Source organism: Tachysurus fulvidraco, chromosome 21 (assembly GCF_022655615.1).
Source record: "Tachysurus fulvidraco isolate hzauxx_2018 chromosome 21, HZAU_PFXX_2.0, whole genome shotgun sequence".
Classification (NCBI taxonomy): domain Eukaryota; kingdom Metazoa; phylum Chordata; class Actinopteri; order Siluriformes; family Bagridae; genus Tachysurus; species Tachysurus fulvidraco.
In genome coordinates, this window is record NC_062538.1 from 7,601,237 (window position 1) to 7,627,728 (window position 26,492).

At 37.4% G+C, this 26,492-nt stretch overlaps 1 protein-coding gene across 4 annotated transcripts in view; it reads left to right on the top strand.

Moving 5' to 3' along the window:
• Positions 1 to 25,843, top strand: part of igsf9bb (immunoglobulin superfamily, member 9Bb) — a 96,011-nt gene extending 70,168 nt beyond the window's left edge. For 2 of the 4 annotated variants that reach the window (XM_027134165.2, XM_027134166.2), the window contains exons 13-20: positions 1,157 to 1,332; positions 1,781 to 2,007; positions 2,992 to 3,076; positions 4,928 to 5,089; positions 6,219 to 6,264; positions 14,618 to 16,240; positions 19,003 to 19,130; positions 21,512 to 25,843. In XM_027134165.2, coding sequence (XP_026989966.2) covers positions 1,157 to 1,332; positions 1,781 to 2,007; positions 2,992 to 3,076; positions 4,928 to 5,089; positions 6,219 to 6,264; positions 14,618 to 16,240; positions 19,003 to 19,130; positions 21,512 to 21,726 — 2,662 coding nt within the window. In that variant the 3' untranslated portion in view covers positions 21,727 to 25,843. Of the gene's footprint in view, positions 1 to 1,156; positions 1,333 to 1,780; positions 2,008 to 2,991; positions 3,077 to 4,927; positions 5,090 to 6,218; positions 6,265 to 14,617; positions 16,241 to 17,024; positions 17,158 to 17,188; positions 17,235 to 19,002; positions 19,134 to 21,511 lie in introns of those variants that run through there. The other 2 variants (XM_027134167.2, XM_027134168.2) reach the window with 2 other exon arrangements.
• Positions 25,844 to 26,492: the final 649 nt, after the last annotated feature.

A 26,492-nucleotide genomic window follows, 5' to 3' on the forward strand; every position in this document is an offset into this window, starting at 1 on the left:
ACACTGAAATGACTCACTCTAAAATAGGAAAAAGGAACAAATGCATTTTGTGTGTAATGTAGTTTTTCAGATTTCTTTGTCAACAATTGATATTTTTTAGCCTGAATTGTTTTGTTAGCCCACTGGGCAGGTTTGTGCCTAGCAATCTAACTGATTGTGTGTCCTGACACCTTTGTATAATAGCCAGCATTAACCTTTATAGCAATCTGTGCTACAGTTGCTCTTCTGTGGGATCGGACCAGGCGGGATATCCCTCGTTCCCATACACAGTGAGCCTTGGGCACCCATTAACCTCTCACCAGTTGGAGTTGCCCTGATCAGTTGTCTAGCCATTAAACTTTGGCCCTTGAATTTTCCTGCTCCCCAAGGACACATCAACTTTCCTTTATATATAGCTAAAATATAATCAATGTCATTCACTACACCTGTCAGTGGTTTTAATGACATAGCTGACAGGTATGCATACTGTGTGTTCAGCAGTAGTATTAATATATCTGTGTTGCTGAGATCTCATCACTTTCTCTCCTTCTCCTTACTCTCCCGGATGAATGACCGTGGTTCGGCTAGTGAAATAAGACTCTGATCCATGAACACGGCAGACAGTATATCAGAGCTGAGCACGCTGTCAGTAAGCGCATAGTAAGCACACTTTGATTCATGTCTGTTCCTGGGCCCTTGGCCCCATCATACACGCATTCAGAGTTCTCCATGAATGTCTGTCAACCAGATTTATAACTGTGTTTACTTGCTATCAGTAACAGCGCTTAGAATTCCACGACTGACCCTAATTTGCATTAACGCACTTGTTCTGAATATTGTTCTAATGCACAAATCACTTACTGTTCTAGCTCATCCCAAGGACACTCCTAATTGAAAGAGCAAGGCTTTATGTAAGGCACTTACAATATGAAGAAGTATTTTGTAAGGCACTGGCAGATGCATGCTGTTGTTGCTCTGTTAGAAATCTGGCAAATTCCTTTGCACTTACCCTAAGCTAAATAGACCCTGTCTTTTTGTCTAGCTTCAGGCAACGCTTTCATCAATACAGTGAGTGACATGGCGATCGATATCTGAGGAGGTGTGTGCCGGAGTCTGTTTGTGTGTGAAGGTTCAGAGCTAAACTCCTTTTTCCCTGCACATGTGGCTCCCCCTGTAGGGTGAAGAGAGAGCAGCTAGGTTCGCATGACTGGCTCTCCATGCCTGTGCCAAGTGGACAGCACTGGCTGCTGATGCAGGGCCTGGAGTCTGAGACGGCCTACCAGTTCAGCGTCCTGGCGCAAAACAAGCTGGGCACGGGCCCCTTCAGTGAGGTCGTCACTGTGAACACTCTAGGTGGGCATTTTATAAAGTACCTGCAAAAATCATTAAGTATTAAGTATGATTCTTAATATTAAGTATAAAGAACTTTCACATGACTTCATATTTACTATATAAAATATGCTCATAACAAAGGGATCGAAGATAGATCCTACATAGCGCACCATATGCCTGATGGGCACAGATTCTTCTACAGAAATACTGAATGACTTCTTTTGTTGTAACTTGCAGTTGCATTAAATTACAAAGTTTGCAGTATTGACTGCCATTAGTAAAGGTCCTTGCTTCCTTGTACTCAGTAAAACAGATCCTTAAAATATCCGAATGTAATTTTGTGTCATGCTAAAAAACTCACTAACAGATTTGGTGGTTTAGTTCAACACTCGTACACCTCTATAGACCTACTTGAAAGAGATCACATGTTAATTAGGGGTTTAAACACACCATGTTTTTGTTCACACAGTATTTCCTATAAGTACCCCCGAACCTCTGGTGCTGCTTACCCCACCACGGTGCCTCACAGCCAACCGGACACAACAGGGAGTCCTGCTAACGTGGATCCCTCCAGCCAATCACACGTCACCGATCGATCATTACATCATGGAGTTCCGTCTTGGAGAGAGGTGGGAAGTCCTGGATGATGCAATCCCTGCAGGAGAAACGGAGCTGTTGGCCAGAGATCTGATTCAGGTAAAAACATGACTGATGTTAGCTGACAGAACAATCGACATTGCAAGATCCTATAAAGAGGTATTTGCAGTTCATTTCTCAGCCCTGTCTAGAGAAAGTGCAAAATCATCCTTTTTTTAAGTTGCTTTGTCACACAGCATATTTACATAGTGCTTACTTGCTGTATATTCCTCACTGGGGAGATCCATAAAGGCTTCTTGTCACTCTGAAGGTCCTGGGATGAAGTTTAAAAGGCTTTAGTGGTAAATTACAATTACAAAACTATCCTCATAAAAGGGTCTTGGGCTGTTTTAAAACTATGGCTCATTCTTACCATGTTTGCACCTTTTATCCTCATTTGAAACACATGAAAACAAAATAAAAAATCAGCTCATTTTTCCCTTAAAACTAATTATTTAAATTCATCCTATCTTACTTACTTACTTGCAGTTACTTTTCTCGTCTGTTTATGTAACTTTTAATTTTTCTTATTCTTTCTTTTAGTATTCTCACACAATTTACATATGTTCAAATTATTTATTCTTCCTCTATTGTGTTTTGAATTGTGCATTATTATTCTAATAATAATTATTATTATCGGGCTGAAGCTCGATGGATTAATCCTCAGCCCAGGTCACTGTTTGTTTCCTTCGGTTTTTGCAGTTTCCTCCCAACTCCTATAAGCAAATCAGTAAGTGGACTGGCTACAGTAAATTGTCCGTAGATGTGAATAAGCATGTGTGAACATATGTAATACTCTGTGACAGAATGTCCTATTTAAAGTGTACTTCAGCCTCATGCCCAGTGTCCTGAGGATAGACTCTGAATCCACCACAACCCACTCCTTTAATTTAGCCTGTTTCCTCATTTGTAGACTTTTCCTCAGTAAATACTGAAGATTCACAGAGACATTTGATCCCAGTGACATAGGAAACTGTTTTAAATGTTTTTGTTCCCTTGTGTGATATCAGATTTAAGATTAACACCTGGACTGTGTGTTTACAGGAGGTATGGTATGAGTTCAGAGTTATGGCAGTCATGGAGGACCTCATCAGTGAACCCAGTAATGTAGTTGGTGTCTCCAGTACAGGTTAGTGGAAGTGTTCACTTCCTCTCTGTACTTTACTACAGATTCAATGCCAAGTAAAATGCAAATTAGATACATCTGCAGATTTTAGTGATACTGTACTGCCACCTGCTGGATATAATGCTGCACTACAACAATTTGGATTCAAATATTCATCTGCAATTCAGCCTTTTCTTGTGTTCTCACAGAAGAGATATTTGCTTAAATCATATTTCAAAAATGCCAACACACAATGTTATTCACATAACCACTGTATAGTTTTCCAAAATAAAAGGGAAACATTTTTTTGTTGGGAAACAAGTGTAATTGATTGTTTTTGGTTTGTTTAGTTGTTGTTTTATTTACCATAATATGTCTTTCTGGGGTTATGGAGAATCATATGATCATAGTCCACTGAGGAATAAGGCTCAGTTGCCACACGTTAGCAACATTAGCCTTGTAGTTTTTGAGTTACAAGACTAATATTGCTAATGTACAGTATGGGAATGATCTCAAACAACTTCTTTTTTTATCTAAGTATGGATATTATCCAAACAGGCCAGAAAAGCATAGAATTACGTATAGGGTCTTTCAGAGACATGAAGAAATTTGAGGCGCTTGGAAGGATATAGCAGAGATTGCTGGTTGTAGTTTATGTAGTGTAGCTTACTTTGCTGTCAAATAAAGCTAGTTCAAAGCCTAACACATTAAATGTAAATCAAACAAACAGTTTAACCCTGATTAGTGCCTTCTTTTATCGACTAGCTCATTGTACGCACATGATCGACAGCAACAACAGGCTCTACACACCCACAAGAGACAAAGTGATCAACGATATGCTGTGTCCCAAATGACATACTACACACACTATACACTTAAATTATGCGCCGTGTACTCTACCATCACGTGTATGTATTTTAGAAAGGTTTTATAGTCTTTAATGGAACACAACACATACACGTCTTATTTAGTGCCTAGAAATCCCACACATTTTATATATTATATACACTTTTAAATAAGCAAGGCATGAAATGTCAAGCATTCCACACATTTTGCTTTCAGTTAAATAAGATTATCATCCAGGTACTTAAAATGCACTTCTTCTTGTTGAAATTTTCAGTGTGAACACTACTCACACTGTTTATACTACAAAAGGGCACAGAATAGTGGTAAGTATGTGATTTGGGATGGATCTATAATAAAAACACAGTTCAAGCCTTGGATCAAGCAGCAGTTAGTCTGAGTTCAAGAGATATTAGAAATGGAAATTATGTATCATTTAGGATAATACCTGTGTAAAACTGTATGCTGTTTTACTAAAAGAATGATTATATTATACAGTATATTCAATATAGGATCAGGACAATATGATTCTTTAATGTCTTGCCATAAATAATGTAAATATGTTTGAGAGTTTAACAAAACGGGTTACATTTTGCCTAATGCTCACAAAACCCCAGAATTATTCATTATTCAGCTTCTAATTACATGATTCAAGTACTATAATTATGGTAATGGTCCATTCGAGGCAAAATAAGCACATTATGCTAAAAGCCTATTTATTCTCAATTCGAGGTTGATAAACGTCTGACTTTTATGAAATAACTGTTCTGTGAAGGATCTGTTTTTGCTGCAGAGTGCCAAGGATTTGCTGTAACATGCACTACTCAAGTTTATTGTTTGCTGTCTATATTTTCATTTCTCAAGTTTTCAATAAATCCTTACAATCCTCACTATGAAAATCCATCCTATAAAACTACACTAAAATAGACAACATGATAAATTCAAGTATTAAAGTATAGGACAGTATTTACTTGCTGTCTCTATGTACTCTCCCAGCGTGTTTGTCCTAAGACTGCCCTTTGTATGCGTCAGACTTCTTCCCACCGCCAGACGTGGCAGACGAGGGGCTGGCGCGGCCGGTGGTGGCGGGCATCGTGGCCACCATCTGCTTCCTGGCGGCGGCCATCCTCTTCAGTACACTGGCAGTCTGCTTCGTCAACAAGCAGCGGCGACGCAAACTCAAGAGGCGACGAGGTGAGTGGCACCCTCACGGGTCACGCGGTTTTTCCCATCACATTCAGGCCTGTGATTTACACTGGAACACACTCATTACTCACTACTCATCAAACACACACTCGCCCACACTACAAACTCTGTACAGAACTTAAACACTGTGATGGTAGTGTTGTGGTATGATGTGTGCAGTGATGACAATATAGATGACAATTGTAGAATAATGTCTGTTAGTTTCCATTGAGAGTGCGATTCCAATACAGACCATAGGATAAACCTATCTTTATCTATGTCTATACAGTATATTTACCTATCTTAAGACAGATAAGGTAGACAGGAGGATAGATAGATAGATAGATAGATAGATAGATAGATAGATAGATAGATAGATAGATAGATAGATAGATAGATAGATAGATAGATAGATAGATTTTCTAATATTTATAATTTTTAATTAATGATAAACAAAAATGTTTGAGTTACATTTATCTTTTCACCCATTTCTCTATTGAATTTGTTAATAATAATAATAATAATAATAATAACAACAACAACAATAATGATACTAATAACGATGATAATAATAATAATTATTATTATCATCGTTATTATTATCATTATTGTTGTGTTGTTGTTGTTGTTGTTGTTGTTGTTATTATTATTATTATTATTATTATTATTATTATTATTAATGCAGTATAATAATAATTCAATATAATAACAGAAATGCACTTTGTCATGTCAGGTCCCAAAAAAAAAACGTTAAAGTTAAAGCTTTACTGCTAACTGTTATGTGCTGTTATGTGCAGACTCCTTCCGTATATGCTCAATAAATCCTCCTTATAAAATGTATTATCCTATCTGTTATTTAAAATAAAAATATTTCTGACTAATCAGATTAAACGATCTAAATGCTCTGTGCTATGAAACCTTGTCAGAAGGCAAGACTACCATAAATAAAGCAAAACTCCTTTAAAAAAAAAATCAATGATTCTCGTAGCTTATCCTTAAGCAAAGAATCCAATTCATATACAATACATATTGGAGGTGTCACATCTTATGGCTGTATTTCTATCATTCCTGATGAAATATTTACTTATCTCCTTTTGTGTTTTCTTCTTTTGTCTTTGGTCTTGCCTTTTTTAAATAGATCCCCCTCTTTCAATAACACACACCAGAAAAAGCGTGGAGACTCCGTAAGTAACCACTTAATCTTCCACCTCTTTCCTCAGTCTCTGCTAATGTAATGAGTAGTGTGTCCCAGTGCAGGAACCTGACACACCTCCAGTCAGTTCCAGCTTCTCTCAAACTAATCACTGGTCAGAGAGAAACCAGTAACTCACATAAAGTGGTCACGGCGTTCATTTCTTTGAGGCGCAATTTTGTTAATGCTGTTCATTAAGGTTGCCTTGACTGACATCATTCAACACATTACTGAACAAAATCATGAACTTCAAACTGTCAAACCTTAACAAAGTAACATGTATAGAACATTAACATATAGTTATTAACTAAATAAACAGGCAGTACAGGTGTATTATGTTACATTTAACAAACATCAGTTGACGTACCTGCTTGCTTTCTGGGTTACTTTGTTAACATTCTGCATGTAGTAAATTGTATTTAAGACAATATGAGATTTGTTATTTACATGCAGTTATAAACAAGGGTAATCAGATGACTGGAAGACAAGGCAAGGGTTAAAAACAGGAGTACAAAATGTGAAAGACAGCTTGGTGTCAGGAAACACTCCTGAGTGTCGGTCATGTGTTTGTTTGCTTTGCGCCATGTGGTTTGTTTAGATTCATGTCCTGTCTCCACCCTTGTATTGCCATTGGTCGTCTCCTCGTGTGTCTTTGTTCTGTGTGGAGTATATTTCAGTGTTTACTGGCTGTTTATACAAAGCTGTTACCCAGTTAATAACATGGTCACCTTATTTGCCTATTGCATCACCTCTACCTGTTTCCCTTTCTCGGTTTGCCCTCATGTTTGGATTGATCTACCTGCCTCTCTCGTATAAACACTTTAAATTACTGTACTTGCATCCAACTCAGGTTTCTGCTCCTGACATGTGGGCCTGATATAACATGGAATACACAATAAAGTAGAGATGTGAAAGACAATAAGACAATAAACATAGGAGAGGTGAACACAACAGGACAACAGTCCAGTGACAGGACAAAGATGGAGACAGAATCAAATCATTAACAAAGACATGGCAGTGTAATTAAAAGCACACGATGTGAAACAGTGAACGACGTGCTGAAACCGAATTTCAGTATTGTTGTATTTGGATGTTTGGAACATGAGGAGCTGTGTTGCTATTTATAAATGATTTAGTAACCCTTTGACAGGCTTAGTGAGATGGACATTAGGAAAGTCTATACGATCTTTTACATACAGTTCTCTTTAATGGTTCAAGTAGAGGATTAAATCAGCAGGTTTATTATTATTATTATTATTATTATTATTATTATTATTATTATTATTATTATTATTATTATATTTGTCTGACCTCTTTGCTAGGTATGACATATTCTTTTGAAGACTGTGATTGGTTGTCCAATTAAAAAAGGGAGCAATTTTAAAACCCGGTTTATTATAAGCCTTCACTTTGTCTCTATGTTAAGATATTTGAGTCTATATCGTGTAGGGATTACGTTTGTAACCGATCATATTAGAGATGCGCTAACATCTGTATGTTACAAATGTAATAAATGTAATGTAAATGTTAACATCTCTGACACAGCACAGAAATGTCCTAGAGACAAATTATATCATTTCTGATGCTATAGCATTTCGGCTCTGTTTCGGAGATGTTAGTGTATCTCTATCTCTAAATGCCATGGCAATATATGTGGCATTTCTGCACTGTGTCAAAGCTGTGTGTGTTATCTCTTATATGATATACACAATCTAATCTGTAACATCTTATTATATTAACTCACTATTATTATTGAATAATGTATACAATATATTTCTTCTCCCTCTTCACCTTTCAGCCATTTTCTCCTCTGAAAAATAAAACTAAGCCTTATGAGCCCTTTTTAAAGGGTTAAGATGCCTTATGAATAACCTTTATCTTTACTAGGACCTTGTCTGTAATTTTAAGGGCAAAAAAACAACTTTTATAAGAGTTTTTTTATTTTTTTATTTTGTCAAGAGCAACTCTTTGACGTTTCATGAATATATGCCCAGATCTTTAGACCTTAGCCTGTTCTGGGCTGACAGGAGCAGAACCCCTTGTAGTCATCTATTGTCGTGTGATTATTTGAGTTATTTTCAGTTGTACAGATGAGCAGGTGTACAGGTGGTCAAATGGTCAGTGAGTGTATCTCTGGTCATGTAGTAAGCTGTAATGTTTTCCATATTTAGCTCCGGGAAGGTTCTTATGTGTTTCAGTACAGTACAGATTCAGGATGTTTTTGCTGTTACATAAGTCTTCTGTGATTGAAATGAGGTTTAAGTCCATGTGCTGGTATTAGAATTGACATAGAATTTAATGGCATAATGCTATCATGAGAGCTCTTCATGAAAGGAGCTAATTTGTCAGTTATTCTAAGGCATACATTTTTATTTTACCTTATGGGTAGATTGAAACGATCCTTTAATTAAGAATACACTTTTTATATTCCTTCAAGATGTTCTCTCATTGCACATATGTTGCAAATGATTACAACTGCTGACTGATTTTTAAGCACTGTTACTCAAGAGACTGTACGTTTTTTTTCCGTAATGAGCTTGTTGTCATAATGCCAGTGCCTGCTCTGGATGACACGCATACAGAAATGGCCTTCGGCCTGATCATACTTACATGAGCAATTTTTCCAAGCTAATTTCACTAAGAGGTTTAGTTTGACTCGAAACTGATATATTTTATGGCCAAAACTTTGTGGACAAATAGTCAGTCACATAAATATGTCCACATGGCCCCATTTGCTGTTATAACCTTCACTCTTTGTTGTAATAACCTCCACTATTGTGGGAAGGCTTTCTGGTAGATCTTGTAGTGTATCTTTGGACATTTGTGCTCATGCAGCTACAAGAGGTACAGAGGTCAGGCTATGATGTCTGTATTGCAATTCATCCAAAAGGTGTTCAGTAGGGTTGAGGACAATGCCCTGTGCACTTGGCACACCATGTCTTTGTGACCCTTGCTTTATACACAGAAGCATTTATCAAGGTTTGGGCCTCTTGGATCCGGTGAAAGGAATACAAAGACATCTGAGACAGTTGTGTGCTTCCAACATTTTAGCAACAGTCTCAGGAAGAGATATATGAGTGTGATGTTCAAGTGACCATGTACTCTTGGCCATATAGTATGTCAATATAGAGCGGCATATTGATTTATAACTAAAGGTTTAAATGAAGTTAAGGTAAAAATACAGGTTCTTAGAAGTTCTTTCTCTAGTCTGGGAAAAATCTCAGATTTGCTTTATTAGTTGTACACTGGACACTTACATCTGGTTTATCAATAAGAATGGACAAAAGTGCATTTGTTCATTCCTTGAGTGTATGATTCACTAATTTGGGAAATCTTTTTATTTGTCAGCAGTGTTATGTTGTAGCTCCAGTGCAAATATTCAAGCAAACGTGTCTTGATTATTCGATTACATTTGTGCTATAGGGGAGAATCGTATACAGTATGTTTCATTTTTTTGGGAAATAGCAGAGAAGCAAAAAAATTTATTTTTTTTGTGCAAATAGAAAAACAAATTTGGATGATTCCCCTGTCGGCAACTGTAAACGTGAATTCTCATGGTAATTTGTCATAGTAAATGTGCAATCTCTACTCTGCTTTGAAAGATTCTACTTCGAGGTATAACACTGCTTTTCTTTTTTCTGTTTTATTACACACTAGTATACAAACCTACTATTGTTAAATGCTTTTAAGCTAGTACAGGTAATATGAGATTTTTGTTTATTCACCATTAGGAAAGCAATATCATGTCATGTTGAAAAGGTAATGGTGTTGAGTTGACTGAAGTTCCCTCCGATCGTATTTTAGTTGAATCTTTTTCCTCTCCCATCTTGGTGTTTGTCACTCCTCCTGACTTGGATATATGGAAGCTGAACATCATTGACAACCTTCATGCTCCCCACCCCTTCCTTCTGTTTTTTGTTATGTTTCCTGTCACAGGGCTCCTCTAACCCCCCTGCCTGGTATAGAGCCCTTGTGGGAGGGGACGGATGAGAGCAGGCTCAGGCGCCCATCTTCAAGCCGTCAGTGAGTGCCTGTACCTTGCGCAGCCGAGCGTGCACCGGCTTGGCCGCATGTCCTATGGGCACGGTTGTAGGGGCGGACATGCCAAAGAACTTGCTTCAGCCCTTTATTTTTTCATGTTTGCCTGTCTCACATCCATCCATACAAATGCCTAGCTCTAAGCAACGTGCTGACCTTTCGGTGTCTCAGCTGTTGAGTTATGTTTGTCCAGCAGGAGGCGATGCTTGGTCATGGAGTTGCCATGTGACCCATTTTTATAAAAAGTATATTAAAGCAGCTGCTTTCTGATGCAGTGAAAAAAGGATGCTTAATTTAAGTGTTGCTCTGCGTGATTGTACATGCAGTCACCACATCTTCACTTTTATTTAAATATCCAGTAGATCATCCATATATTACTGGTTAATTCAGGTTGACTGGATTAACTCCATGCCTCAGTTAGTGTGTAAGGGTGAGATATAGGGCTAAGCTTTTATTCTCCTTCGAGGACCATCTTATTCTGCCTGGCTGAGCGTCTCTAGGCCACATTCAGCACGCATCTTTTCAACCTCTAGGTTATTTTCACAACACAGACTCTCACTGGCCAGCCTGCTGCTTCTCCATACCCTCATGCCATGTACTATTATTTCTGCAGGCTTCTGGACGTCCCTGATCAAGTTGCACAGTTTTGGGTTTAGATAATGAGTTATTTTAGTAATAACATTACTAAAACTGCTATGGAATATAGCACAGGTGATACCTTATGTCTATTATAGCATGGCAAGAAATGATCAAAGATTTTGTGTTGTTCTTGTTCTGTACTGCACTACTCACAGGATTCTCTACCTAACCAACAAACAAACTACAATTTGTGAAAAATGCAGCATTTGTTTTTTAATATTATAGAATATTAATATAGAATATTACCACATTCTTGATATATTATCATATTAGACCAAGACTGAGACCTTCATACATCTTTAAATGCCGGCTAAACTGTATATCAATATTATGCCTTTACAGTATATCATAGAGCTAGATTTCTTCGTGTTCTCTTCTTTGTATGAAAACTAAAAAGATTGGTGGAACGGACTTTTGCAGTCATTATGCAGCAAAGATCTGACGTATGTTACTATAAAACGTTTGGCAGGTTCACAAAGCAAAATATGCTAAAAGAATTGTCCTTTACACTTTCTTTTCAGCTTATAACTAGCTGTTTATTATTAGCCTTTCCTACTTACATTACTTAATTATTTATTAATGCTGTAGCATGAACTATGTTATTAATTGTTTTTGTAGTTTTATTGTTATTGCTTTCTTTTTTGTCTTTATTATTGTTGTTATTATTATTATTATTTACATCTTTATTTTTTTATTTTTAATTATTTATTTTTTTACTATTTTTTATACTAATTTTTTCTTTGATATGTACAAATTATATTTTATATTTTATTGCTTTATTTCCATCTTTTTCCACTTTGGAAATTTCAATGTATTAAAGGTGTAATATAAAATCAGTTTAATAAAGAAGATACAGAGATTATATAAATACTGATTTGAGCTCCTACACTTTTAATAGCTTATTGGATAGGGTGTTATGAATTAATGTTATGCTTTAATTTTGTCTTCTATTGTACATTCTATGTGTGTGGCATTCTGGGAAACTTTGTTCACTGCATCACTAGTGTCAGTGAAGGACAGATAATTTGCCAGCTGGTATTTCTGGTAGTACAAAATGAACTGGTTAGGCTTATGTCTGTTTCACTATGACACGAAACCAACAACTTGATCAAAGCCTGACGTTCACTGCATGACGAAAGCATATTCAGCTAGCAATTAAAACATTTCTACAACACATATGTTTTCTTAAATCGGAGGCATGAAAGTGTGCTATGGGCAGAGAATCCAATTATGGTCAAAATATGCTTTTTTATAAAGTCTGTTGTATAAGCCTGTTCCATAATATTAAATTTTAACTCTGTAAATATTTTATTTGCAGTTTAGGAGGACGCAGTGAAGCTGTCTAGTGTGTTAACCTCATGATGTTCATATCAGATTTTCAGATTTCAATGCTGACCGCCCTCTGAATGGCTGCATCTATCTGACCAAAACTGCACTTCACACCAGAGCTTGACCACGAGTGGCACACATTCCTGCATCAAAACCCTTATAGTTTTTTTGTTGTTTTTTTTGCAATCTTATTTTGATTTATCATTGTGGTGATTTAATGTTTTACAGATTTCACTTATATGTGTACATGGTAATTGAAAAAACACATTTTGACTTGTTTACACTGCTTCCTTATCATGTAGTACAGTAGTAGAGGCTTTGAGCCTGTTCTAGAGCCAATGTTTCATGCTAAGTACTATTGCTTTTGCAGTTTAAATGTATTATGTTACACATTTCACACACACAAATGTGAAATGGCAGTATCTGCCTTGGAAATCTGACCTATTTAAACAGGTCAATTTCAAATAAGCTTCTTATTTCTTTCAACACCTTTAGTTCCTTCATTTTAATTTATGAACAGGTTTTAAGTGTTATGACTCATACACTTTACAATAATCACATCTGTTCATTTTTAGTCTCTGGTTAGTTGTAGCTTTTACTCATTCACATCCTCATTTGGCTCAATCAGCTGCAAGAGCATGTGCATAATGTTGTGGGTAAATCTGCTTTTGCTGCATTTCCTCATGTATGAAGATGATTTGTGGTTATTGTAACTGTACAAAGCTCATACATAACAATCATAATAAAAATAAACTGCACTGTCATTCGGGTTAATTAAAAAAATAATAATAAGTGTAAGACATTACACAAGTGACAAATGTCAAGCTAAGAAACGGTTTTAGTTCACAAAAAAAAAAAAAACAATTCTGACCTGATGTAAATGAGTAGCAGATAGCTCTGATCCAACATTGTTGATGAAAATAAGATTCTCCTTTTCTGGTGTTTTGAATCATGGATGATATCACTGACTTCAATGTCGGTCGTCGGTAGGCAGTTGCCATGGAAATCCAGCATCGTCACTGCAGCCAGCACAGGCACAAAGTGTAATGATTCAGCAGAAACAAGGCTTTAGCTGATACTATTAATAATAAAATAATTGCAGCTCTGATATTCCTTATTTTTCTGGGTGATTGTTTTATTGTGTTTACTGAAATAAAATGAATCTCCTTATCCAGAATCTAATAGTGTTTTTCTAAAAATGAGTGTTTATTTGTTAAGTGTAGACACAATTAACAGTTATTTAAATACAGTTTTTTTTTATTAATATTGTTAGTTAATATTAAAGAATATATAGATATATTATCTAAAGAAAAATTATTATTATTTATTTTTTTCCGGTCACAAGGATTGAAAGGCACAACATAAAGGTATAATATTATAAATTGAAGTCTGAGTATATCTCAGCAAAATTTTAGTGTTACAAAACAATAGAATGATTTAAATGAACTAAAATATATCTTAGCAGATTCCTCAAACATTGAGAAGAGGCAGATCATTTTATTCATATTAATTAAACTTATCTGGCCCCTAAAGAAAGTTATAGTGTTAATCTAAATTAAGGATTACAGGTCTGAGTACTGAAGGAAAATATTCCTTCAACTGGATATAGAGTATAATTTGCTCTAAAGCATCAGCATGAGACTCATTACAGCTACTCAACAGAGTTCAGTAATTCTAAGAAATGACACAATGTACAGTAGGCCTTAATCTGTTAATAGTAAAATTAGTAAAGTGTTAATATCTTGGTAGGTGACATGTTGGTTCCATCTTGAGTTCATGTTAATGGACATTCCTCTGGGTTCTTAAGTTTCATCTCCAATACAATGTGAGTGGATGGATAGGTTACTCAAAATTACCCTTACGTGTGAATGAGTATGTGAATATGGGTAATGCCTTGTGATGCCCAGTGTTGCCGGGAAAGGTCCACCAAGAAATTAAACAAGATAAAGTAGTTTCATTAATCACAAGACATTTTAATATATATAGCAGCTTTCATAGATGAATTTGCATGGAACTCACATACCCTTTTTCCTTCAGTGTCTGTTGGGTCAGGCAAATGATTAAAATTGTCTCTGTGTTGATGTATGGAATACTTGGCTTGAGGTTATAATATAAATTCATAACAATGGTTACTATTTTATAAGCAGCACTACAGGTACTTGCTTACCAGGTATTATCTACCTTAGCACTAACTTCTTTTAAGAATGTCAGCAGAAGACCTACCTGAGGAAAGCTTAAATTATTTTCATACATGATATGATAAGCTTTTTGAAATACTGTCAGAATAAATTTTGATAAAGTTACTGAAGCTAATGGTTTCCCTATCTTTCTTTCTTTAGACCTTCTTCTGGAAAGATGAGTCCAGAGAGTGTCCGATCCATGGGAGCTCCATCGGAGTCATCTGAGGATGGATCCCGAGCTAAGAAAAGTCCTGCCAAGGAGAAGGAGCTTTCCTTATACAAGAAGACCAAAAGAGCAATAATTAGCAAGAAATATAGCGTCTCTAAACATGAAGCTGAGGCTACTACACCTATTGAGTTAATCAGTCGTGGGCCAGATGGTCGCTTTGTCATGGATCTCAATGATATAGACACACCTGTCAAGCCTAGGCGTATTGAGGGCTTCCCTTTTGTGGAAGAATCAGACCTTTATCCAGAATTTCGACAGTCTGATGAAGAGAATGATGATCCAGGTCCCATGCCTCCTATGATGGCAACTCTCAGACCCCATCAGATCTCTCCCATTTCTTCCAGCCAGGAGTCTTACTTGCAACCCCCAGCCTATAGCCCCCGCTTCCAAAGGCCAATTGAAGGGATGACCATCATGGAAAGCAGTCGACTTCAGGCCATGGGGCAGATCCGTGATGCTCCTCATTTTCGAGCCTTTTCCCATGGCCAGTTCTACTTGGGCAGCTATTTGGGCAGTCCTGGAGAACCCGAGCCTCCACCTCCTTTCTACATGCCAGACACCAGCCCACTTAGCTCAGTAATGTCTTCACCCCCTTACCACATTGAGAGGCCTTTTGGTCGTCCACCCATACCAGAGGAAATCAGTGAAGGAGAGATTCAGCACTATGCAGTCTCAGGCTGCTCCCTTCCCTTGACACACACATCATCCCGTTCTCCAGATATCTGGCAACGGCCTGATTTCCCCTTTGCCACGTTTGAGGGTCCTCACTTCATATTCCCACCCCACCACCCTTTGCAATTTCATCGGGAACCTTCTCTTCCACCACCCCTCATTCTCCCTCCTAGTGCTCTCCCACCTGCTTCAATTCATATACCCTCTTATCCTGGTATTCTTCAGCTGGAGGCCCCAAAGAGTCGGCTAGGCAAGTCTCCCAGCAAAGTGAAGCCTCAGGGCCTTCCAGCCAAGCATTTACCTATGCAAGAGGCACAGAGTCTAGGGCAGCTAAGACACACAAGCCACGGTATGGGTGTGCCGGTATTGCCTTACCCTGACCAAGCGTCTCACATTGTTGGTCCTAGCTCATTTGGAAGCCTGGATACTCGTTGGTATGAGCTAACGCCCAGACAGCCCCGTCGGATGGAACCCAGCATGGTGGTACTCCAGCCTTCCCGTCTCTCACCCCTTACTCAAAGCCCGATTAGCTCTCATGAGGGTTCTCCAGAGATTGTAGTGCGTCCCAGGCCCCGTCCTAGCATTGTCCAGCCGTCCATTCCCCCTGAGATGTCTGAAATAACCCTGCAGCCACCTTCATCTGTTAGCTTTTCAAAAAGATCCTCACCTTCTTCTTCCCCTGCTCAAGTCCAGGGAAGCCGACGAGCAAGTCCTATTTACCGCTCCCACATGGCCTTTGGCACCTCAGCAACAAGCTATCCATCCCAATCTCCATCACCCCCCATGGAAAGCAGCAGCATTTTTGGACAGATGGCAACCCAGAGGAGGAGTGAGGAGATTCTGCCATCAGAACCCTCTCCGCCCCAGCTATCAGCTTCAGGGTAAGTTCAACGGGGTTACAAAAAAGTTCCTTGTACTAAAAGTATAATAGGCAATTTACAATTTACAAAAAGTAGAACAACTTCCTAACTGCCCATGAAGGTAGAGCAGTTTTACCTGTGTTTGCTAAAGAAGTTAACTACATCGAAAGTCATGTTTTCTTTTCTAAACTGCCATCAATGCCTTACATTTTGCAAACCATTCAGAATCATTTTCTACATAGATGATGTTGTGCTATAACTTTGTTTAACTATCTCAGTCTCACTGATGCTGCTTTTCATGTCAAACATCAAAGTTCATTCATAAGGTCTGTGAAGCACTTAAAGACACTTGTCTGAAAATTTATTGTATACCTGAATTGATATTAGGGCAAACAAGCTCAGGACAGGATGGATTATTTGCTTCACAGATATGGTGACAGACCTTTTGGGGCCCAGTCACTCAATGAGTGCTATATTAAGTCAATTTAAAATGCAGCACCAAAGCCCCTTAAAAGCCTGGAATCAGAGGAACACCACCACTGGACCCCAGCCTTTCCATTCTGTGTCATTCTGCTTTACCCTGCCTTTCACCCAACAGGAGGAACCCCCGTTCATCCCAATTGACTTTTCTCAGTCAAAATAAAGCCCTGTTTTGACTAACTCCAGGCTTTTTAGGATGACTTACAGTATGTATGAAGTGGAGATTGATTTAGACGTGTCCAGCGCAGCAGGCACAGGCCTCCTCTCCTTAGTAATATGACTGCATGATTGCTTCTCCCACACCTCCCTTTCCTCCACCACTCAGGTCACCCCAGCACTGACTGCCAGGGGGAGGCTTGTTGGGCGAATCGTGTTGCAGGGACTGTCCGCTCTCATCTGTTGCAATGTCCTCATCATCTCAATTAGGGGCAGTTGGTCATTCTTGATGACTCCTGGAGTCTTACCTGCTTTGTTTTTGATTGATCTCAGCTATCTGGGCAGCGTTGTTGTGACCAGGTCCTCTACACCGCAATAGGTAAGGGTTGGATCCATGTCTGAAAGGGGGGGGCAGCAGGTGGGGCTTTTATTCACCTCGTTCTTTAAAGGGGAATACGAGTCTGAGAGTCTTGATTTATTTAGTTTGCTACACCAACCTGCATTTTTATTCTTTTTTTTTTTGTTATGAGTAGCTATGCATTTACGTTCTGCAGTCTTAAATCCTATATGCATTCTCATCTTGGTATGCATATGTAAGTTTTCTAGGTATTAAGGAATATGTCACAGATCACGCGTCAACATAAACTTTACTTGCTTTACCTATTTTTTTTTTCCTAAATGTGAAAAACACAAAGGACATTTAGGATTGTGATCACTTATTTTGCTTGTAAATTAGTGCCATGAAGGCTTTGAAATGAAAAGAAGAACAAGTCTTTATAATCGAAAAAAAATTCTTGTACCTAGTTTTAAATTATATAATAACTACACAATATATCAGTTATGGATTAAAAGCATGAGGTATTTTAATCATTGCCTTAGTTGCAAAGTGCATTGCATTTAGTTATTGTTACACAATAAAAAAAATTAAAAATACTGGCCCCTTTAAGCACTCTCATCATCATAAATCCAAATGCACATGTGTTTACTTATACATTTGGACTGCAGAACACTCTCCCGCTCAAAGGGAGAAAGTATACTTCCATAAAAGCTCATGCACTTCGTTTTGTAATGGGGAAAATACTACTGGCTCTGGGCACCGTAAAAACATTCTCTTTTTATTTGTGGCTTTTGCCCAGTGAAATGCTTTTCAGAGTATTCCCCTTTAAAGTTCTGTTCCATGTGCAAAATTCCATGCATGCCATCGCTAAATATTGCTCTTCAGTTGAAAAAAACAAACAAATATCTGATTAAATTCTTGTTACATTTGTTGTCTGAGTGCTTTGTTTTATTTTTCATTATGTGACTGTTCCCAAGTAGCCATTTCCCCTCCCGCCATCTCTCCCCCTGTCAGCATGGTGAAGCCCATTGTAGACAGTATTCATGTCTATGAACACATTTTTGAAGATGCTTTGTCGCTCAGCTGTGATTTTCCCCCTCTACTAATGGCTTCTAATTTCTCTTGGCAGCCCCAGCAGATGGAAGGGCCTTTTATAATGCTCCTTTTCTTGTTTCACCGTGCCTCGTCAGAGCCGTGTGTGCGCGTGTGGCTGAGTATGTGGGCTGCATTTTAAGTGCCTCCATACTGTATTTGGATGGGAAGACTGTGAATACAACTTATTTTTAAGGAAGTTTAAGGATGCATACTTTCCTTTCCACAAAAGTAGACATTATTCTTATTCTTATACTTCTTCTTATTATTATTCTTATTCTTCTTCTTATTATTTCTTAATACCATTATATTTTGTTCTTCAATAAGTTCTCTATCATACCACAGTATTCTTAGTTAATACATTGTAGAAGTAATGTTCATCAAGCTTTGTTTTTCAAAATTCCTCTTTGCTGTGAACAGTACTGTACTAATGAGAAAGCACCTGTACACCTCTATAGGCCTGTGTATACCTCTCTTTCCACTCAAATAACTTCCGGCTCCATAATTGTCATGCTGAACAAACTGGCCGATTCCGAGAGTGTGGATGTCTTGGACTGGTTCTTAGGCAATCTGGTGCGCCTATAGCTTGGCACTGAGAGCAGTAACTTGACAAGGATTGGGCCAAGCCATATGTGACCAGTGTCTTATCAATAGAAAGGCACAGGACAGCTTTTCTCCTCTGTGATAGCCCTTTGCCCTTTCTTTGTTCTCTGTGCAGAAAACGTCGAGGTACACCGAGTGGTCCTGCAGGGTCTGAGAGGATAGAAGCACTGAGATATCAACGTGTCAAAAAAGCCAAGAAGGTTGCAGTTAACAATAACAACTCCAAGGCCAGAAAGAAAATGGGTGAGATCTCACTCATTATGCTTTTTTGATAGCCGTGTGCAGTGGTGATTTAGCTTTTTCTGAATGGTGAAAAACACAAATGGTCACATTGGACCTTATTCATTAAAGTTGCATTGAAATGAATGCGAATTTGAGTGAAAATGTTTACATTTCATGAAACAATTTTATGACGAAAAGACAACATTGCGCATTTGAGCATTTGTGTTTTCAACAATCATTGAACCAGTCTGAACTGCGAGTATCATGCACCTACCCAGAAGTCTCATATTTAAATATCATGTATATGACACACACAACTTGATTTACATTTATACACATCTAATTTACATGAAACACATCCTAATTTATTCAGGCTCTGTGATAATAAGCCAATAAAAGGAATAATTCAGTTATCCATATTCGTCTGAATCAGTTATCCATGAACTGAGGAAAGAAGTAAATCAAGTGTGGAAAAATACATTTTAATGAAGCTGAGATTTGACTTCATCTGCCTGGATAATTTGAAAAAGATCTATATTTGTGTTTCCAGATTCTTTGCTGACAGTATAAACCCTATCTTAACCTATACTTCAGGGTGAGGTTCCTGTGTACACGATTATAATGTTTAACTTTATCTAATATTTATTTTCCATAATATTTTCCAACCTTTATATTTAGTATACTTGTTATATTAATCGATGCTGTTGGTTCTGATTATATAATTGCAAGTGAAGCTTTTTTCAGAGTGTTAAAACATGAAGCTCAAATTCACACACATCCCAATTCGATTTGTGTAAGTGTGATCAAACTGATGAATAAGGAAACTGTACTGTACAATCGTTTTATGATCGGATTTGACTATACGCGGCTTTGATGAATAAGAGCCATTATGGTAATCATATACTCAAGTCACAATTTAATCAGTGTAGTAGTTGAAGGGTCCTATATTTGGGACTAGGTTTGCTATCTGCTATAATAGGAACACTTGGGTACCTGTTCATTCCTGTGGCAGCAGCACAATGCATAAAATCATGCAGAGTGTGGTGACAGGAAGTCTGTATAACAAGTCAGATATCCATATTTCACAACCATGCTGAGCAGAAACACATCTAAGAATGCAAAACATGTCAAATCTTGAAGTGGATGGGTTAAACAGCAGATAACTAAATCTTGTCTGCTAAAAGCAGGAATCCAAGAACAGGCTCACTCAGACATCAGCATGGGTGTGGAGACCTGATGTGGTCTTTATGTGTTCTAGCACCTCTGCCCATGTTTAGGCATGTGAGCATTCTGAGAAGCGTTTCTGATCGAGAGTGTTGTAACGAGTGGTTATTAGCATAACCACAACACGTAGCAACACAGTCTAGCTATTCTCCTCTGACTTCCAAACTGCCAGTGAAATGAACTGCATTGGATGCACTGGATGCTTTTTTGTTTGTTTGTTTGTTTTATCCACACCATTCTATGCAAACTCTAGAGACAGCTAGATCCCAGCAGTCTGAAACCAACCAACCGTACCGTACTCAAAGTCACCGAGCTTAGATTATTTCTCCATTCTGATGTTTGATGTGCATCCTAACTAATGCTTTTAACCTGTGTCTGCATGATGGATCATGCATTGCATTGCTACTACATGACTGACTAATGGGTTTAATTGCATGAATGGGCAGGGGTACGGGTGTTCCTATTAAAGTGGTGAGTGTATATTGCCCGATATATTTGACAAGGCTTTCTATTTTTCAGGCCTCAGTCAAGTAGTTTAAATACATCATTTGACTGTGTGCAGGCTCCAACAGCACAGAGCTGAGGTGTGAGTAGTTAGTGTTGAGGTAATCAATGCCCTTCCCAGCAGCTTTCTTAGACCATACAATCTATAATCACCGCAATCTTTATTGCTCTCTAAATGCTATTTAAAACTCTTTCAAACAGGACTAGAGATACATTAAATAATAATCAGTAAAATAATAATTCATAAGATAATCATTACTTTATATCTGACCTTCACACATCTAATAAAGCTTTCTTACCCATATTATTAGACACTCATTTTACCTGACACAGACAGTATCTGAAATCACATATGATTTTTAAATAATTAAATTCATTGTGTGGGATGTAGTGCAGGTATTTGGAAAAATTTGTACATTTTTCCTTACTAGTAAAGGATAAGATTGGACCATGTACAAACAGGGATTGGGGATAAAAAATAGGAGAAATTAGAGTGCTAGTGAAACAAAAACAAATTCTTAAAAATCTATCATATTATTTTAGACTTTATATATTCAGTTTGATTGTAATTTTTTTCATGGCTCTGTATCCTCAAGCCACAAGCGCTGTCTATGCACATCTGTAACCTCTTGCAGCACACACGTGCTGACTCACATCCCATTGTCTGGATTCAGGTGTGTCGACCTCTCAGACCCAGCAGCCCCACACCTCTCAGGTCCTCCTACCAGAAGAAGCTCTCTACCTCCGCAAGAAGAAGAGGAAGTTGACCAGACAGGACCCGTACACTCGCTTCTCCGCCCTGCTGTACCGCCGTCCTCCACAAGATGACCAGAAAGCCATTCTGGCCAGTATGGACATAGTGGACCCAGACCACGCCACTTTCCTGTGAGGGCCCAGAGAGCAGGCCACGCTCTTCCCAAAGCCCACTGGTTCTGCACTGAGTTTCCCACCACCCCAGCTGTGCCCCATATCTACACCTCATATTTCCATCCATACTTTTCTTCTTTTTCTTTTTAAAAACTATCTTTTCACTAGATAATGCTAGTTGGTAGTGTTCCAAGGTTTTGCTCCAGTGCAAGATTACCTCAAACAGAGAACTAGTGTCATTACGATTTAGGTTTATTTTTCGTCCAAATGAGGCATGCCAGCATCTAGGCTCATGCGTGTTCTTACTCCTCACATTCCTGCACCTGTTTCATTCTGCCAGTAGTCTTACTCTGTCTCAGCAGAACACAGGGTTCTCATGCGTAGGCCAGATATACCTCAGAGTCACCCGAGACTCATCAGTGCAACACTGCTGTACAGGCGAAGACTCTGTAACTTCCTAACAGTCAAACATTTGGTGCTGGTGCTTGTTTTTATTGTATTAAATATCTTTAGGCATCATTCATGTTCAAACGAGAAAAATAGTTCAGGTCTTTCAAGGCAGAATGACTGTTATGCTCATAATGGTATTATGTATTAATATACTTATACCACAGCACTGTTAAATTCTCTTATCTGTTTGGTCAGGTGGTGATTAATTGTGGCTCTGACTGTAGTTCTGGCTTAATTCATAGACTCATTTTAATATGTAATAATTTCTATAGTAAAACACTTATACAGGAACTTCTATGGCAGATAATTAGAGCAGTAGTTGATTAACTGTTGATACGGTGATTTGCTCTGTTAGAAGATGTTTATGAAACATTTTGGAAGGAGTTTCCAGTGTTAGTGATTTATATTAATCAGTGGTAAAGCTGGAGCATCAGGCATCAGGCTTCGGAGTTTCTTTGTAGCGTGGCGAGCTGCATTGCATTGTTAAAATAAAATTCAGTAGATAAAGGTGAATGGTTGTTTCTCTGTTATAATTTAACAGGAACTAACTTGTTTGGGATGTTTCCCAGCATGAAATGTAACTTTGAACAGATAAAAATACACGTCTCACGTCCTGTCACGTGGTTGCTGTGGTATAAGAGGAATAGAACATGTTGGGATGTGCTGTTATTGGAAAATGATAAAACTTTGGGATAGTAACTCCACTTCGAAGTCGGGCCACATCACGACACCGCATTGTTGATTATGTTAATGTAACAGCATGCTCCATCAGGTTTTATTCCTTACATAATATACATTGTGTGTGTGCAGTGTAGTCGTTTTTCATTAATCTGCTCCTCCATGGATTTGGAATGGTCAGTATTTCCAGTACTTTATGGGGGAACAAATTCATTCACTCAAAGCATCGTTCATTATTGTTCTTCAGATGAAAAATGACATCAATACTGTTCTAAATATTCTGAATTAATCCTGAGAAGGGAACAAAAACATTATCCAGAGATGTGCACAGGTTACTTTCCACTACAACCCAAAGCTGCTATGGCCATGTGTGTGCATTTTTCTGGGTTGGTGTTTTCTCTAAATAAGTCTTTTGCATTGGAGCAAAATCTTGGTAATCACTGTGATGTACTGTCTTACGGTGATCCTAACTTATGGTTTTCTGAGCTCCTATTAAAAAATACATAGTGTGTACCGTAAATTAAAAACAAAATACTACAGTTTCCTTAATCAATACAATTCTTAAGTATAATGTACTGTGAGAAGGAAAGGATTTTGTGCCATAATTATACTGTAGTATTTTTTTCAACTGTCCCTCCCTTTCCCTTTTATCCAAAAAGGCGTATTTAGTCTAAAGTTGGGCTCTTGAATGCTTGGCTCCATTTATTTGTCTCTTTCTTCTTCTTTTTTTTTTTTGTTTTGTTATTTTTTTGTTATTTTTTTTAATTCCATTGGAAACCTCCTGCCTTTGTGGGCCATTTTTGTAGCTTTTATTTTGAGGGTTAACCTGCTGCAAGTAAAAGCAGCACCCCAGCTCCTGTCTCTATCCTCTCTGGAAAGACATTATGGGAAATGCTTATGAGAAGATCAGGCTTTCCCATGTGGCCAAAGTTTTTTATTGTATATCTAATCATCCAAGGGTGCTTCTTTTCTACTGGTTAATATGTATTCTCACTGTCAGGACAAACATATCTGTGCTCATGTATGTTCACTTTGGTGGCCAGTCATTGAAGGGGGATTTTGCTGGTGGTGGTCAGCGATGGTGCTCTACCTGTTTCACATTAATTTGTAACCGCTGAAAAAAAAAAAGCTCACAAGGGTGTTGGTTGCTTAAATAGCATCGGTTATCATAATGAGGACTCCAACTTTAAGCTAGGTTGATGTTTAACCTTAGTTTTGGAAATTGATTGTGTTGGTTCACAATCAATCCCCCTCCCAAAGCCTAATCAGTACAATACAGGCGTATTCAACAGCCTATTTTGGGTGCTATCAAACTTTGGGAGTCTTCAGACTGTAATCACTTGAAATTGCTTAATCTCTCTAAGTCGATCTTCCAGCAGATTTGGCTGCTGCTTGTCATTTGAACACCGCAGTATTTGACGTTTTAGGATTTCAACATCATCCAAGCGTTGGATCAAACTTTCTGTTTGCTGTGGCATCTTGGCAGTCAATACCTACTGTCCATCAAAATGCTTTTTTTTAGCATTAAAATGTCCTAATTCATACTTGACTTACATCTGGGTGCTGAATGTGATCACCAGTTTGCATTTATAATTTTATCTACATTGACATTACAAGCTGGGGTGTACCTCAGGCGAGTAAGGGCACTTCCTTTAGGCATGGTTATGAGGATTTAGATGTATTCTATGCTTATGTGAGACCAGCGCATTACAAGTGTACCTGTGTAAGCGTTTTTGATGATTTTCTTTCACCTTGGTTAGGAGACTTATTGTCAACTAGTCATACATCATTTGGGGCTTTTAGATATACTTAGCACCGAGCGTGACACTTTTCATTTGGCACAAAGCGTTGCTATTGTTTCAGATCACACCACTTCTTTTGTTCTCTGAATGATTTTTTGGTCTTTGCAAAGAATATCAGTCTTTGCGTTTTAATGTCTGTAACTGTTGTTCCATTTGTAATTTAAATTAATGTCCAAATAGATGACAATGACCCATCAAACATGTGGCAACACACCTTTAGATAGATCTACACAATAGGTAGTTCCTTTCAAAGACGTGCTCCTCAAGTATTTACAAGACATTTAACTGGGCAATTTTTTGGTCGACTATGGTGCTTTGTAAAAGATATAGAACTATTTAATGAAATAAATATTGTTCTTTTATGTTTCTTTCTTTTTCAGAAGAGTGATATAAAAAAAAAAGAATATCCAAAACGCTAGGAATGTACTGTAATATGTCAAAATACTGTATATAATAGCATATATTGCACAATGTATGATAAAATTTTAGGAATTTTGAATAAATTGGACAATATATGCACGCAACTAAATATATTCATAAAACATATACCCATATTTTGAATTCATTTTCTAACAATGTGTTTGTATATTACTTTTTCATGAAGGTTCCGCTACTTTAAAGCATCCTTAAGATAAATTTCCATTGACCCTGGGTTTTAAGATGAATTTGTCAATTTTTTTTTTGTTGTTGTTGGCAGTTGTTTGGATCATTATAAGCATTTAAATGAGAAGGCAGGATATTTTTTTTAGATCAATGATCTATAAACTGAACAGTATCTTCTGTAGCACCATCAAGTTGTATTTCCACTTGTTGTGTTTAGGCTGTGGCAGAGTTTGTAGGCTCTTAAAAGATAAACAATGCAACAGAAGATTTGTTTAAAAAAAAAACAGAAAAAAGAAAAAAAGAGAAAAGAAAAGAAAAACAAGGCTTTAACGTGATCAAGTGAACACTTGAGCTCATTATTCAGTAGCATTGTAGCTAGTGACAATGGCACCGACAATTTTGACCTTCTGGAACTCATTGACTTTTTTTATTGCATTGCATTTATTTTATATTGAATTTATATCTGTTCACAGAACAAGCATTCTATCACTTTATCATGATTTATTTCAACATAAACATTTTCCATTCCAATTTGCGTTTGTATAATTTTGAATAAACCAACCATCTTAGTAAAGCTTGAGTCTTTGTTTTGATTGAACACAAATCATTTTCACTGTCTTTCCTTTTTTTTTTTTTTTTTTTTACAGCCATGTGGAATGTCATGTTTATAACTCCAAAATATCTTTCGTTTGATTGTTTCATGAAAATATTTCATTATTTAATTTTAGGTCTGTTTATTTGCTGGATGTATGTAATTCCGATCATTTAGGTCTACACTTGGAAATCCTTGTTCTAAGGATCACTGAGCTAAAATCCCCTCTATAAGGCTTCACGAATGAAATCTACAAGAATATATGCATATGGTAAATGTACATTTCTCTACCGAGCCTCGGTGTTTAGTGAGGATTTTTATTTATTATTATCCTTTTATTTTAACAGGTCTTGGCACTTTCTCTGTTATCTTGTAACAGATAAAAATGTATATATATGATTAGAGACATGTTTAGCATGATCTTTCGGTTTTATTGAATGCTATTATCCGGAGCAGATATGTTTCAGAATGCGTGCTCATGAAAGATGATTGTGCTAAATGAAGCAGATTATTTACTAATTATTCTTTTTTTCATATCACTTACAAGCGATGAAGAAATGGTGGAATATTGAAGTGATAACTGGGCAAAACATGTCAATATTATTTGTTATCACTGAAAAACATTGACTTTGTCTTTTGAAATAAAGAAAAAAAAAAAACCTT